This window comes from Eucyclogobius newberryi, unplaced genomic scaffold (genome assembly GCF_026437365.1).
Source record: "Eucyclogobius newberryi isolate DKJ021-1_F unplaced genomic scaffold, fEucNew1.0.hap1 SCAF_4, whole genome shotgun sequence".
NCBI lineage: Eukaryota > Metazoa > Chordata > Actinopteri > Gobiiformes > Gobiidae > Eucyclogobius > Eucyclogobius newberryi.
Genome location: NW_027316056.1, coordinates 22,920,735 through 22,937,519, shown reverse-complemented (window position 1 = coordinate 22,937,519; position 16,785 = coordinate 22,920,735). Strand labels below are relative to the sequence as shown.

Here is a 16,785-nt window from a genome sequence, read left to right as displayed (position 1 = left end):
CCTTGGGACATCGGATGGAGATAAATATCATATCTGTATATTAAAATGTACTGTCCCAATCAAATAGATAAATAAATAGTAAAAGTTAATGCTGTTTGTGAAGCTTGACATGACTGTAAAATGAGCCTCTGTTTTGATGACTGATGCCAATTGCAGCTGCATGGACAGAATTCACCTCATTCCTGCTGGACCCCCTGCAGTTCACCTACAGAGCCAACAGGTCTATAGACGACGCCATCAACCTGGCACTACACTTCATCCTGCAGCATCTGGTCTCCCCGGGAACCTATGCCAGGATCCTGTTTGTGGACTTCAGCTCTGGATTCAACACCACCTCCTGCTCTGCTCCAGGACAAGCTCTCCCAGCTCAACGTGCCTGACTCCACCTGCAGGTGGATCACTGACTTCCTGATGGATCGGAGGCAGTGCGTGTGGCTGGGGAAGAATGTCTCAGACACTCGGACCATCAACATAGGATGTCCACAGGGCTGTGTACTTTCTCCCCTGCTCTTCTCCCTGTACACAAACTGCTGCACCTCCAGCCACGACTCCATAAAACTGATCAAGTTTCTCCTCAAGGGACCGGCTGGTGTCCTGGTGCAGTGGTAACAACCTGGAGTTCAATGCCCAGAAGACAGAGGAGATGATCGTGGACTTCAGGAAAGTCCCCCAGCACCCCCTCACTATCACAGACTCCCCCATCACCGCCGTGGACTCCCTCCGCTTTCTCTGCACCATCATCACCCAGGACCTCAAGTGGGAGCTCACCATCAGCTCCCTCATCAAGAAGGCCCAGCAGAGGATGTACTTCCTGCAGCAGCTGAGGAATGCCAAGCTGCCAGTGCAGATGATGGTGCAGTTCTACACGGCCATCATTGAGTCCATCCTCACCTCCTCCATCACCGTGTTGTACGCTGGAGCCACAGCCAGGGACAAACAGAGACTACAGCGCATTATGCGCTCTGATGAGGCCACTCCCCTCAGGCATGAGGCCACTCCCCTCAGGCATGAGGCCACTCCCATCAGACAGGAGGCTACGGTCCATCCAGACCAGAACCTCCTGCCACAAGAACAGATTCTTTCCCTCTGCCGTTGGACTCAGGAACACTTCTAAACACTGTCACTGTAATTACAAACGTTAATCACTCACTCACTGCACTGTTCACTGTCTGAACTACATCTGTAAATTTAATTGTAATTTTTTTTGTAGATAGTGAGGCTATTTTTATTTTTTATCCTATGGTACATTTAATTTTGTTTTCCTTTGATGCATGCCATTGTATCATTGGTGCATCATTGTATGTTGCACCGAATCACCAAAGCAAGTTCCTATGTTTGGGTATTTTGTTCATTGGCAATGGCAATAAACCTTTTCTGATTCTGATTCTGAAGAAACAATAGCTGTCTGTTTGACATCACATTTTGGATGAAGTCAGCTAAATATCAACACTGTGAATAATGTTTCTTTTGTTCGAAAAATGTTTATTTCTAATCATGTACTGTATTCCTGCAACTCAAGTCGATAATGTTATTTCAACTGTCTCCTGCTCATCGGGCAGAAGCTACCTCTGATTTCTGCAAAAACAAAAAATACATTTGTTTACAATTATGGAATTGTTTAATATGTTATGGTTTGATGGAACAAGTAACAAAAGCTTGCACTTTACTGAATATTTTTGAGGAAACACGTTGTCAATCTCAGTAATCAATTCAATACTTTTAACATAACATAATTTCAGAACAAAAATGTTTCAGTAGTTTGGTAATGTTGAATATTTGTGTATTTACTCCATGTCCATGAGCAGGATCTCTTCAGAGCGGGACACAGAGGATGCTCGGTGATAGCTCACGAGCTGGTTCAGAGAGTTGAACTTTATCACCCACAGGAAGTATTTCCCTGCACCGTCACGAAGGATCTTAAAATGCCGCACAGCCATTTCAAACCTATAACACAACAACATAGGCCAGTATGCTTGTTATTCATGAAGGCACCAAATCTGTAATGCGTTTCCACTTTTTAAGTAGTGGAAATGAGGAAATATTCATCAGAGGCAAACGTTTTAGAACAAAAGAAATGTATATATTTTAAAGGTTTGCAACTGAAACTATAGAGGTAAGTCAAAGACATAAAGTTTATGTCTTTAATTCAACGACATAAACACTTTATGTCTTTGACTTAAAGACATAAGACTTATGACTTAAAGAATAAGTCCAAACTATAGGGGTCATAAACTGAACCCTTTAGTTTAAACTTAATGCCGATGATGGCGCTCTATGGGTGAGAGGAAGAAATCTCAGATTTTACGAGGCGAAACTGCAAAGAGCAATACAGCAGGTGGAGCAGTGGACTCTGAATTGGGGGCTTAAACTGTCCGTACAGAAGTCTCAAGTGATTTGTTTCTTCAATGGGCATAATGACGTCTCCCTTAGACTGCATGGGCAGGTACTCGAACAGGTCAGGGAAGTGAGGTTCTTGGGGGTCACTTTTGACGAGAGGCTTAGCTGGCGACAGCACATTGATATGGTCAGTGGTAAATGCAAAAAGGTGAATAACTTGCTTCGTTGTCTATCCGGCCAGGACTAGGGGGCCAGCAGAAGGTCGTTCCTGAGTATTTATCGGGCCATCTTGAGGGCAGCTATTGATTATGGCTGTATAGCCTACATGTCTGCGGCTGAGACTAACTTGAAGACGCTTGATGTGGAGCAAGCCCAGGCCATGAGTATCTGCTGTAGGGCTTTTAGGACCTCCCCTGTCTCGGCGCTGCAGCTTGAGTTGAGAGAATTGCCGTTACGGCTAGAACTTCTGTTGGCTTACTGGGTGAATGTGCAAGGTCATACAAGCTCGCACCCGGTAAGGGAATTTCTCAGGGATGATGGGGGACAGAATGAGGCTGACAGTATGGTTTTTAGCTGGGTAGGAAATGCGAAAGCGGGGCTTGCTGGGGTTAGTGATCTAAGTGTGAGCCCTTCGGTGGCTTTGTCTTCTATAGCTCCTTGGAAGTTTGTACCGGCTCCTGTTGATATAAGCTTGCATAGCAAACATAAAGGAGTCACTGGGAGGGCACCGCAGTTTTATGTTCAAGAGCTCATCGACAGGAACTCAGATGATGTATGTATTTATACCGATGTGTCTAGGGATCCTGAGAGTGGGCGTACCGGCTCTGCTTTTTTCATGCATGACCTGGAGCTGGCGGTCAAGAAGAGGTTAACAGATCGCCTTTCTGTTTTCACATCGGAACTCATAGGGATACAGTTGGTATTGGAATGGGCGGAATCTACTTTAAAGTGTTGCGGCGTTGTGGTGGCCTCTGACAGCCTTTCTGCATTGCAAAGCATTAAATCTGGAAAGTCGGATTGCAGACAGGATGTGTTAAATGGTATCTTCTGTCTGATACTCTCCCTGTCCAGGAAGGATGTGAGGGTTTTCCTCATTTGGGTTCCTGCGCATGTGGGAGTGGATGGTAACGAAATGGCTGATTAAATTAAAGATTAAATTAGACTAAACAGCCACTGCACAAGAGGCTTTATCAGCACAGAATTAATCTTAAAGCCACAAACCACTCCTTTGAGGACAGTGAGGGGAAGATTCTAAGCAGGGAGAAGAGATGGTTTGAAAGAAGAGACTACAAAAGAGAACCCCTCTTTAAATAGGAATCAGGTTTAGGGTATAACCTACCGGTCGTATACAATAGTTTTGAAGCCATGGGGTAGGAGAAGCCCTTGCCATAGCATCATCACATGATCATCTAGATTCTAGTGGGTGAGTGGAGTCCTATTCAAAGGAGAGTGCCATGTGACCAATGGTCCTATTGCTCATGTCTGCAAGGTTAGGTGTGGGTAGTCTTATGATATTTGTAGCTGTGTTTGTTACTTTTGTGAGTTTGGCCTGGGTTTTTAACAGTGAGCATATTGAAAAAGGTCATGTGGTGGAATAATATAGTATAATAGTGTAAAAGTTATGCCTACTTGACTGAAAGGATGAAATCTCCATATGTACTCTCACTATAACGAATCAGGTAGGCTCCATCCTTAGTCTGTTTGCTTAACAATTCTTCTGCCTCCTCCTTTCTCAAATGTCCATGAAACCAGCTGTATAGAATTAAGAACAGTTTTAACAATTTTATTAAATATAATGTACATTTGGGTAATTACACATCTCTTCTAAATGGAGATTGTATAAGCTTAAAGCATATCTTAATATACCTGGGTTCCCTCAGTCTTGGTGTGTGAGTGCAGGTAGAGTCAGGGTGGGGACTACATTTTGTATCTCACATAATGGACCTGCCTCCTTTATGGAACAAAAAATAGGTCCTTATGTTGTAAATCCTTTATTAGATCAACAAAATGGTTGATCAAATCGCAAGATACAGGTTAAAGGGTTAAGTTGAGGGTTTAGGTTAAGCTTAAGCTTGAGATTCTAACCTTAACTATGGTTAATAGTCAATAATGTCCTCAAACGGCATGTAAACCCAACATGCATGTGTGTGGTTGTGCAGACAATTGACATTAGACTTTGTGTCCCTAAAAATGGAACTGCATAATAAATTTACAATTTCAACAAAGGCCTGACTCAAAACAATTGATTGATAATATTTTTTTTAAAAACTCCCCCAAATCTACTGTCAGCACAGACAGCCTAAGGCTTACATAAACCCCTCTGTGTAAGTGAAATCCAGTTCAATTACTTCCCAAAAAGATTTTATTAGTGTGAATGAATTACTGCTTTCGGGGAGTTTACAGTTGTCAACTATTATATTTTTTATTTTGTAAATGATAAATGTGTTTATTTGAAAATAGGACCGAATGTGAGACCTCATTGGTTCGGGTTGAAAAACATAGGGTAAAATAATAACAAACAGTGGAACATGATATCTTTAATAATCTTTATGACATTTCCAAACATATTTCTTGACATACCTGTGCGCCTTAATCATGACATAGTTCTTGGGAATAAAGCCTTCTTTCCCGTTGTATTCGGCTGTGCACCAGTCACTGCGCTCCTCCATTTGCATGATCTTAACAAAACAACATTCTTCACAAACTGGCTGAGGTGGTTTTAGTGATTTGCCAAGTAACAGTGAGCCAAAAATCGAATCTTTGAGTGAAAAAGAATATATATGTACATTTTACTTGAGCTTCAAAATATGAAAACAAGGACAAAACATTCCCTATGCATATGTGAAAAAGCACAATTTATATGGATATAAAGTGGGTGTGGCCAAAAGCACTGGAAACTTGCTCTTCAAATGACATATCTGTATCAGTTTTGTCTGAATATGGCAGCATGTGTACTTGCTGCTGTGGGTCAGGCAAGTTTATCTGTAGAGCACTATTCATACATAAAGTAATTCAATGTGCTTTATAGAACCAAATATGATGCATTCAACAGAATTGTTTTGAGCCTAGTTTAGTATATTTGTAGGACGACTGTTCCAGATTCAAGCTGCATGAAACTTAAACACTGATTTCCCATGTTTGGCCCTGACTCTGGGCACCAGCCCACATAAAACAGCATAAAAGAGCACAATGTACATTTCTGTTGTATGTTCAAATAAATCCAATTTGAAGGAATTAGAAATCCACAGGTTTACATTTTCAAACAGGAAATGGGATGTTCCGGTTGCCACATACATATGAACCATCTCGGACTCTGAGGACCTCGGGGACCGGTCAGGACTAATCATGGGAAATCTGCGTTTCAGTTTTATGCTGCAGTAAATATATCTTCACTATTCTTGGTCAAATTAATTTGCTAAAGCCTGTTTTTTATTGACTAGTTTCTTTGTATTTGTCTTAGTGAGTAACCCGTCTTTACTGTACTTTAGTTCTGCAAATAAACGTAAAGAAACTTCTCTTATTCTGTATCCAATGGTAAACATACCATCTGTGGCCATCAGTAAGTAGCCATTATATTCCCGATCTGTAGAATTTAATTTTACCTTCAAGATCTGTCCATGCTTGAAACTCAGTTCATCATCTGCCGTGGCGTCAAAGTCAAATTTAGCTTCAGCTTCCATATCTCCTTCCAGGTTCAGGTTGATGCTGGAGTCACTGGTCTTCTCTTCATTTCCTACTGTATATATAGCTTAACTCCACCCAGTCCTTCTCACAACAAGGCTCAGCAGGAAAGTGTGGTTTCTCAAGGTGTTGGCTGAGGTGGTTGGGTCGCTTGTGTATTTTAAAAGATGTTTATTTACAGAAACAGCATCCATTCAACAGACAAGCCGACATTGCCCGGGAGCTCCTCTATGGTCGGATCTGGAGTCGGTTCAGTTGTTATAGTTAGTACCAACCCCCTACACAAAAGGCAGATTCCCCTTTTGCCTGCCCTTTGACCTCTCCTAACATTGAGGAAATGTTCAGGCCCCAGAGTATCAGGATACCGGTAGAAAAACAAATTCCTTCTGAGCAGACACCTCAAAAGGTAATGCATTTCTGTCCGGTTTGGCTCCTTCAACCACCACAATTAGACTAAAGTCCCAGGTCACTCTTGTGAAACAGGTTTAGCTCTCAATGGGTTTCTTACCTGGTTAAATAACGGTAAATAAATAAAAGTCCCTCTTTCAGGATGAATAACCTTCAGGTTGTTTACTTCTGTTGATATTTTAAGGCTGGAATGTAGATTTTGAGAATTTTGTCCAATTTATGCATAAGACATGACATTACAATAAACTGTGCTGAACTGTTTTATTGTTGTGCCGTAGGCTTCATTAGACTGGACAGTGCAGTGTGAAATAGGCTGTAACTCGGTTCATCGTCTGTGGCTAGAAAATGAATTTCGCTCCAGAACACCAGAACTACTTTTCTGTGTGGTTTTCCAATCTCAAATATATATTTGAGCTGGGGAAAAAGTTCTCCGCATGATTTCCTCCAGTGTTTCAGAAAATAGGTGCCGAAGTTGCCAGTTTACCTTCATACCTTCTTATTTTTTTCATTCTTTGATTGATTACTTCAGAAATTCAGATTCTCAGAGACATAACTACTTTGTTGGAGGTTGTAAAGTGGAGAGACTCTGGGTGCTTCAGTTTATGTGCAAATGTTAAAAAAACGTTTTAACAATTCTGCATGTTATCATTACGCACTCCACATTTAGTATTCAACTGAATGCTTCAACAATTACAAATTCTCCATTTCTGATTCATACTACACTATAAAAACATAATCTAAAAGCACTATTTTAACCCTAGGGAATAGGACAGAATCTCATGCAAATCTAACCTGCTGCTTTGACTAATTATGAGAAGCCTGGCAAATATGTTGCGATGACTTTTTACATCAGACTCTTTGGTAGATCTTTTGGATGGCTTTTTCTTGAGGTCTTTGAAAGTCTTCATCTTCATCTTCTTAAGCGTTCTGAATACATCTTGTTTGTTGGTCACCAAACGCTCTGAGATATACTGATCAGCAGCCATTCCTGAAAAAAAAAACTGGTGCGATGCGAGTAGAGATTTTTTGGTCATGAGCTACTATTGTAATGATAATTTGATATTTGAAGTAATTTAGTTTTTTGACAGGTGTAGCGAACTTGAACAATACTGGCTACAGCCTATGGCCTAACTGGAGAGTGACATTGCAGCAAACTGTCAAGAGGCAGATTTGAACTCTAGTATTCCAATAATTGTAATCAGACTATAATATGTCAGTACAGTAGAGATAGACTAAAACACGTCTTTAAATATATTAAAATAGAACGGAATAAAATAAACAAAGAAATAATAATGCATACTGCTTGTGTTAACCCTGCGACTTGCTGGCCCCGCCTAAGGACCAAAGTCAGTGGGATAGGCTGCAGTCACCCGCGACACCTAACGGGAACAAGCGGTAGAAAATTAACGAATGAATTAATAATCACTAACTTCACATTTCATTGAGATCACTTTTAATTACCAAACCATTTGTTGTTTGTGGGCTGAGCTAGATGGCTGTGTCCTTCATCAAATAAGTGATTCAAAAAAAATCTTTGGAATGGGGAAGTGCAAGAGTATTTTCTTAAGACATTCCTGCGACAGTCGCCACATAATAAGGTGTAGTCATTGGACATCTTTGGACAGTCTGTCCTGGTGGGCACTGATCCTTTCAGAGGAGGATAATAAGGTCATGTTGTTGTTTTTTGTCCACTTATTATTTGTTGTGTCCTCTGGGAAGTCCAGAAAGTCTAGTCTGTGATTTTCAGTTTGAATTGCTTTCTTGTGAAAAGTGTTGTAGAGAAAAGCAGCTTATACTAAGTACAAACTCTATTTTGTGGTTGGGACAATGTTATAATTATAATTAGAACATTACAGTCATCTTTATGGGGTCTGAGCCCATTTTAAAGGCAAATCTTTAATGGAAAGGATACATGTACGTTAATGAGGTGAACCACGACCCCCAGTCTTCTTTTCATGCCTTTCAATAGTGTAGTAAATTAACATAACTATGTGAAGATCATAGTTGTTTAAAGTGCATGTAACAGGTTCTTATGTTGTTTCACACCAGATTTGATCATCTTCAGTCCCTGATTTACAGGAGTCCACTCTCTGGCCCAAATACACTCAAATACTACCACACATTTCACAAGTGTTTACACGTGTATAATTACATATTTACATAATATACGCACATTACCGCAGCATGTGGTGTTGCATGTCATAAAACAATGCGCTCTACATTTGAAGCAGAAGAATGTTAAATTGTTAATGCTGACAAGTTTAATTATTCTATAGCCACTTTTTAAGTTCCACTTAGAGAATGTTGAATAGTTTGTTTGACTTTTTAGTTCAGTAAGAAAATTGTTCTGATTATGTTTGGTGGGATAGCATATGTGGTAAATATTTATCATTGTTACATTGCTACATCAGTCAAGTTGCAATTTGTGAAGAACATTTTTAAATTAGAAGTTAAAAGTTGTTTTTACTACTGCAAAAAACTTTGAGTTACTTTTGTATAAACTGTGGAATTATGAGAAGTACTAAGTTCCAAACCAGAATCCCTGCGAATAATAGTATAATACTTTATTACTATTCATCAAATTATAACTATTGTGTAAATTATATGGGTTTGGCCCTTGTTTACAACAGAAGTAACAGTTGTGGAATTAGCTCAAACCAAAAACTAACATTATAAACTCATAAAACTGGGGAAAGATAGGCTACAATGTTTAGTAAAATCTCAAATATAATCATGTTTTGTGAAATGTGTAGACTAACCTGTCACATATGCATTTTAAGGTCACATAAAAACCACCATAATTCCATTCAAATATACTTACATTTGTATTTCCAGGTGTACGCTGCAAGTCACATTCTTCTGTAATTTGGACAGATTGAAATAGTTAAAATATAAAATAGAGCAGAAGTCCCCCAGGCCGAGCCAGTGGAAGTTGTTTAACGTTCAGCATCTACAATAGTCTGTATGCCAGTGATGGAAGGAAGCATATTTCAGGTGAAGCTGACTCACAATAAATAAACAAACCATGAGGCAACAAACCTTGTCAAAAAAGAGGCAATTAGGAAGGACGTCAATCAATTTTTGCACTTCCTATTAGAGGCTAAGGCTGTAACGTCGAGCATAATCAAAAGTTTGTGGTTCTAGATGCAGATAATTGGCAGTACTTGAGCAGAATGTCCAGTATTTTTTGTAACTCAACTATAATTGCCTAAATACGTAGCATAATATTCACTGCATGTGCACAGAATGTCAGCTGTAAACCATAGGGTTGAATTCATTTTCTTTTCTAGAGGTCAGCAAAATATTGAACATTTTGATAATATCTTGAAGGTTGTTTTGAATATATGTAAAATTTGAATAGCAAATCTATGTTTACATAGCTACAAGCTACAAAAAGAGCTGAGACTTTCAAGTAAGGGTATAAGGTGATATTTCTGCACTTTTGTATCAATATTATAAATAATTAAACATCAACCAATACATTTAAAGACCAATTTTATTCCATTTCTGTTGGATTAACCAAATATTGTCTGAATATTGGAATACTCGAGCCTGTTCTGACCTGCCGTGAGTCCAAAAGAAGGTAAAATAAACCCTTCTAGTGGTAAAAGTGCCAGGCGAGTGGGAGCTGTTCATCCAGTAGTGCTGAAGTTGATTCACTCATTTATTCTTAGTATCTAACTTGTAAGGCATGGCAAGGCAAGTTTATTTGTAGAGCACATTTCATACACAAGGCATTTCAAGGTGCCTCACACAAGTGACCCGTGCGACCCACAGAAAAGACTTTTAAACATTTAACTTTGAAACAAACAACTTTGAAACAAACAACTCTTTCTACTTCAGGAAGGCTCCTCCCAATGGGCGGGTCTTACCACAGAACAGTATTAATATCGGAGTTCTCGATCTAAATTCTTATGAGAGTCGAAACGTCTATTTTTTCAAACTGAGTCCAGATGACTACAACTGAAGCTTTTTCTACTATTTATCATAGGTCTTCATTTTCCCCTCTGCCTTTTAACACTGCAAGATTTGTGCGGTCCACTAGTTTTTTTTTTAGTGGTTTTATTTTACTTTTGGGAATTAGTCAAATTAACTGAGCATGTATTCATTGTTTTATTGTTCATTATTATGGTTGTCACTCTGTGTTTGTGCAGCTCCTTGGAAACACGTTTTTTTGTGAAATGTCAGGGGAAGAAAAGTGGATTAGATTGATTGGATTTTATCGACCAAACAAATAGGTCCTTTGCCCTCAACTTTGACCAATGTCTCTTTCTCCGGGTTGTCCACGTTACAGGGGCTGAACAATTGTCTCACCGGAGCCACGGCACGACTGCGGCCGCGTCACAGAGACACGCAGAAAGAGGGGCAGAGAAACGCGCGCCTCATTTCAGCGGGAGAAGCGGCAGCGCACGAGGCCATCGCGGAGGACGCATTCCGAGTCGGGAATTTGACATCAGTGAACACGCATTTTGTCCTCGTGAGTCGATGGTCTTGCTTTTTTTTTCTTTTCTTTACATTTTTGTTAAACTTTGGACAAATACTTTGGATGTAACGCATGGATTTTCAAAACGAGTCACTTGGTGGGAATGTGTCGTATGGAAATGGATGCATCAACTCAACGTCAACAGGTCAGCATTTTTATTTTTATTTCAGTTTTGCGCGGCACTTTTCCTTTGGGTTCATTAATTTGTTCGTTATACATTTTTATGAGTTTACTTTCATTTTGTCTTTATTATTAAATTAGTTGTAAAGTAAAGTGCCATTGATTTAAACCATTAGGCACATACAGGCTAAATCTGAGGAGATCTCTGCAAACTGAAGCGCGTCCACCTGTTCATCGAAGGGAGTCGGATTTCTTCTTCCCTGTAGAACTCCTCCTGGTTTCTACTTTTTCCCAAGGAGGTTTTGTAGTTTTCCCTGGCCGAGAAGGAGGATCTAAGGACAGAAGACCCTAGGAGGCAACCACTTTTGTGATTTTGGGCGTTACAAAAATGAATTAAATTGAACTGAATTTTAATGACTTTGAAACATGAGTCTTATTTGATGACTTACAAATGCCCAAACTCATTTGTGTGGAAGCTGTCAAAAAATAAAAAATAAAATAAAAAATACTATGGTCACTACAGAAAACGCAGACAGTGTATAAGTGTAGAATTTTTTTTAAATTTGCAAATCAAATTACATCAGGTGATAATGCAGAATTAGCATGTATGGAATTCTCTGCTCCAGTTGTGTTAGTTAATGATAATATAACTCAATATAGAATGTATCTGTTTTTCATTCAATCTTCTGACCATTTTCCTGTTTATCCAGGTATTCGTGGCGCTGTTCCCTCCAAAGTCATCCTGCCTGTCATCTTTGGCATCATCTGCTTCCTGGGGATCATAGGGAATTGCATCGTCATGTACACCATAATGAAGAAGACCAAATGCCGTGCCAAGCAGACAGTGCCTGATGTTTTTATCCTAAACCTGTCCATTGTTGACTTGCTGTTTCTGCTTGGGATGCCTTTTCTCATTCATCAGTTGCTCGGCAATGGAACCTGGCACTTTGGAGGAGCCATGTGCACTGTTATCACTGCGCTGGACTCCAACAGCCAGATCGTCAGCACTTACATCCTCACTGCCATGACCCTCGACCGCTACCTGGCGACGGTTCATCCCATCCGCTTCAACTACGTACGTACCCAGTATGTGGCCACTTTAGTCATCGTGTTAGTGTGGGGAATGTCCCTGCTGACCATCCTCCCCGTGTGGCTGTACGCCGGACTCATGCCGCTCTCAGATGGACTTGTCGCCTGTGCTCTGCTGCTGCCGAACCCCGTCACTGACACGCTCTGGTTCACTTTATATCAGTTCTTTCTCGCCTTTGCCATACCTTTGGTCGTCATCTGTCTGGTGTACTTTAAGATCCTCCTGCACATGTCGACGAGCGTGGCCCCTCTCCCTCCACGCAGTCTCAGGGTGCGGACCAGGAAGGTGACCCGCATGGCTGTGGCTATCTGCCTGGCGTTCTTCATCTGCTGGGCTCCCTACTACATCCTGCAGCTGATCCACCTGGGAGTGCACAAGCCCAGCGCGGCCTTCACTTATGCCTACAACATCGCCATCAGCATGGGCTACGCAAACAGCTGCATCAACCCTTTCATCTACATTGTCCTGAGTGAAACGTTCAAAAGGCAGTTCCTCAGCACTCTGTGTCCCATCAACAGGACATTTAGAGTGAACCCCAGCACCACAGATGAAGGCAGTGTGAGCGTCAGGATGATCCCCGAAGGACCACAGCAGGAACCCGGATCTGGGGAGCTCAACCCACTCAATTCCGTACCCCAATAAACTCACAGTAACAACAGGGACGTTATATCAGCTGGGTGTGCAACATGTATGTATTTGTAGAGCCAAAACCTCTCTGGCTATTTGCTTATCCCAGGGGTTGACATGTCAGTGGTGTTTTGGTTAATCCATTTCCAATCCATTCAAATGTATTATAGACTATTAAAACATGAACAAAGTATTTGTTTTACACAACACATTCAGAAAGCACAATGCATGCTTTATCATTTCTGCTTTATAATGTCCTATAAATGTAGGAGCCTGTCACTGTGAAATGCTGTGATGTCAGTTGTAATGTTTTCAATCACATCATCATGTCATGAATTCAAAAAGAGAAGTTCTATCGTGCGCTTGGCTGAAGGTGGGAACGTGAGAATAAGCTGGGCTCAGTCACTTTTTACTATTGCTGTTCCATTTTGAGTTAAAATGCAGTTTATAAAAGTTGGACATTTACAACTCAAACAAGAAAAATATGAAGCACTGTATTGTAAAGATGTATTAACCATTGCACTCTGTAAAACCTTGTGATTTAATCAGACTTGAGTTGTTGTTTGTTTATCAATAAATAATTTGGATCTCTCAGTGTCCCCACATTATTTGAGGGAAATGGGTTTTGGTTTTGTTTTGTCTATTTTGACCTTCACATCCATGCATATTTCAAGAAGAACGTGTTCTCTTCCGTTGAACTGGCATTGAACCAACACGCACGCCCCCATTTGACATTTCTATAAGTCACAAAAATACCATAACTCTGCAAATAGCTTAAGCCATGAGAAATTTACCTTATAATTACCTGACAAGTAAAGTGAATAATATTTCATCAGTTACATTTTGATATTCTTATGAAAGCAGAAAGGATACTGTACTTTTATTACACCTGTAATTAAGTACATTTAAGGCGAGACACTGCAGGTAGGAAATAATATTGATGATAAAAAAAATAATAATTGAGATATCATTCTGAAACTTCCTCTATAGTTTACTTACATAAATCTAAGTAACTTTTATTACAAGTATACACAAATATGATATTGTAAGTGTGAAAATTTCCAAGATGTCACATATTTGAGAAATACAAATATGAAAAAATTTATGTAGTCTGGTTTAAATTTCTTGCTTTGGTTTGTTGACATATCAGGAAAAAATATTGTATTGTATTGTAATGTATTGTATTGTAAGTATGATTCAGGCTTTAAATCTGCCAGATTAACATAAACATGGTCTTCATTTATATTTCCTTTCAGCATAGATTTGAGAAGCCCAAAATCACAAGCGCAGTTGTTTCTTCATTGGTCAATCCCCTTATGTGCCACTACAGCCAATCAGAGAGCAGACTCTCCTGCTCTGCACTGTTAGCTGATCTCATTCATCTGGCCTGCCCCCTCAGTATATAGTCCATTTCCCTCTGTTCCCTGCCACATTGTCTTGTGTGTTTCTGTAGCTTCCAGCAAACTGCTATCCTGATTCTGATCCTGCCTGTTCCTGTTTTGACCTGCCCTTTTGGACTTTGGACCTTCTCTTTTGCCTGCCCCATTCTGGATTTGTTTGCTACGCGTTATGACCTTGTTTTGATCTCTGCTGGTAATAAATACCCTAAACTTGATCTGTTTCCTGTGTCGTGCTATTGGCTTCTTGCCTGCCGTTTTGTGACTCCTGACGGCACTGAAAACAGATTTAACAATGTTCGTTGGAATTTAGACAAATATCCCAGCATCCCCTGTCCACAGTTCATAAAATACATATGGACCTCTCAGTGTCCCCAAATGATTTGAGGGAAATGGGTTTTGATTTTGTATTGTCTATTTTGACCTTCACATCCATGCATATTTCAAGAAGAACGTGTTCTCTTCCGTTGAACAAATGTATGGTAATATTACCATACATTTGTTCTGTACATTTTTAAAAATTATTCATGGGGGTGCACAGTTACATATTAAACATGCATTACCGCAGCATGTGGTGTTGCATGTCATAAAACAATGCGCTCTACATTTGACTTATTATAAGCAGAAGAATGTTAAATTGTTAATGCTGACAAGTTTAATTATTCCACAGAGAATGTTGAATAGTTTGTTTGAATGTTGAATAGTTTGTTTGACTTTTAAGTTCAGCAGAAATATTGTTCCACTCCTTTACTGTGTTCTAGCAGACGGCTGTTCATGTCAATGTAGTTTTACATTTTGGTATGACACACTGGCCCCTGGTGGAGGCCTGTGTGGCTCTGGAAGTCATTACAGATGTGGACTGAACAAAGTGCTTAAGAGGTGCTTCTGTATACCATTCAAATTGCAGCTAGTTCTTGTATATTGTCGAAGTTTAGCACTCTATATTTTTGCTGGCATGGTTTCCGGTCTAGGGTTTTTAAAACTTGCTTGTGCAAGGATAGTATTGCCTGGAACCATCATGTTATACAGGAGTAAAATCAAGACATGATCATAGTGTTTAAAAAATGTCTTTATATTGTATTTGAGGCATTGACGCATTTGCTCAATGTGTCTTTTGAAGTTGAGCGTGGGATCTAAGGTAAACTATCTGTAACTGTTGAATGGGTTTTTATAGATAATAGGATAAAATAAAACCTGTCTATATTCTTGTGAATCTAACTTTGTGCCCCATTTCATAATTTGCGAAACCTTATCATTTGCATGGAACTGAGTGTGTTTGAAATGAATACATAAATCAAAGCAATGACCTCGAACCACGTGCACTGTGCATCACACTGCTCTCTCTGCGCATACTTTTCTTTATTCATGTGGCTGCCTGAAACATGATTCCTTTGCCAACTGTACACTGCCAATCAATAGTTGATACAAATACACATAATCCAAACTATCACATCAACTATTTAGAATAACTGCTCAAATATTAAGCTCTCAGTTGACCTGTGGTGCAGTGTCAGAACACGAGAACAAGACAGAGCCAAAACAGAGCCATTTGTCTTTTATTACAAAAAATAGAACAATATATACCCTCATTTACACAGGTGGCTCAGGCAATAATGGTTACTTCATTCTTAGATTTTTTAAATTAGATTTTTATTTTTTCTTTAAATTGTGCATCTTTCAACAGTTTGTAAACTAGTGCAAAGGATCCAGGTATTTGCATAAAATGTACAAAAACATCATTAAAAACTTCACTTCCCCCACAAGTGCTCTTAGTGACAGGTGAGCAGCTGTGTGTGTGGATATGGACTTAAGTATAACTCTTAATCAATATAAAATGCATAATGTGGATGAAAAAGAAAAACAATGTTAGTCAGAAGATTAAAAACTAAATTTTCCCGGACAAAAAACAGGCAATTTTCAGCTCAAAGCCAAAAGCAATCAGTTACGGCTGACAGACCAGTGCTGCTGCAGCTTTGTGTTTCCAACATGTGACAAGAGGGACTCTTAGTACAGTCACTATCAGAGTAGTTTTTGGTTGTAACAACATGGACAATGACAATGATTTTTAAAAGTACATTTTGAATCCATCTTTGTGGTACCTGTATCATCCCTGTAATCCGTAAGAACACTTGTGAAAATGATTTACAATGATGTAATGGATGTTATTGCTTTTGTCTGAAATGGAAGAGTTTTGGGTTTGTTGTGACACATTCATGAGCCCAGAAGCACTGTCTTTTCATGAGAAAAACAAGCAAAACAAGTTCTCTTGTAACACAAACTTTAAAAATCACACATTTCATCTTAGGTAAGACCACGTTCACATCTGGGGCCAACTAACAACCCTGAAACCTCATTTGGTCAGTTAATAATACAAATTATTTAAAATGTCATATCAAATAGATATAATTCAACACCCTCATTAACTGTATGGACAGGAGGAAAAAGTAATACCCAACGTAAAAGTTATATTGTTAATTAAGTTCAGCAATAAGTAAAGAAGACCAGGAGCACAAACTATTATTTCTTATAGAAAATAATCAATAAAGTATTTAGATTCAAAAACATTTGGAAAACCCTAATATTGGTACTCCACCAAAACCCTCCAATTGCACATCAAGCATGTCACAGATACTCATCTAGGA

General features: G+C 39.5%; 2 protein-coding genes across 2 annotated transcripts; one reads left to right on the top strand and one right to left on the bottom strand.

Annotated features, from left to right (window-relative positions):
* Positions 1–1,748: 1,748 nt before the first annotated feature.
* On the bottom strand, positions 1,749–6,031 carry LOC140377711 (growth factor receptor-bound protein 2-like). Its single transcript, XM_072463246.1, has 4 exons — positions 5,940–6,031; positions 4,918–5,015; positions 3,967–4,089; positions 1,749–1,944 (listed from the first exon to the last, which is right to left on the bottom strand). The coding sequence occupies exons 1-4, from the start codon at positions 6,015–6,017 to the stop codon at positions 1,785–1,787; spliced, it is 459 nt and encodes a 152-aa protein (XP_072319347.1). The 5' UTR covers positions 6,018–6,031; the 3' UTR covers positions 1,749–1,784.
* Positions 6,032–10,965: 4,934 nt separating this feature from the next.
* Positions 10,966–12,997, top strand: mchr1a (melanin-concentrating hormone receptor 1a). The gene is made up of 2 exons (XM_072463368.1): positions 10,966–11,054; positions 11,740–12,997. The coding sequence occupies exons 1-2, from the start codon at positions 10,982–10,984 to the stop codon at positions 12,759–12,761; spliced, it is 1,095 nt and encodes a 364-aa protein (XP_072319469.1). The 5' UTR covers positions 10,966–10,981; the 3' UTR covers positions 12,762–12,997.
* The last annotated feature ends 3,788 nt before the right edge of the window (positions 12,998–16,785 follow it).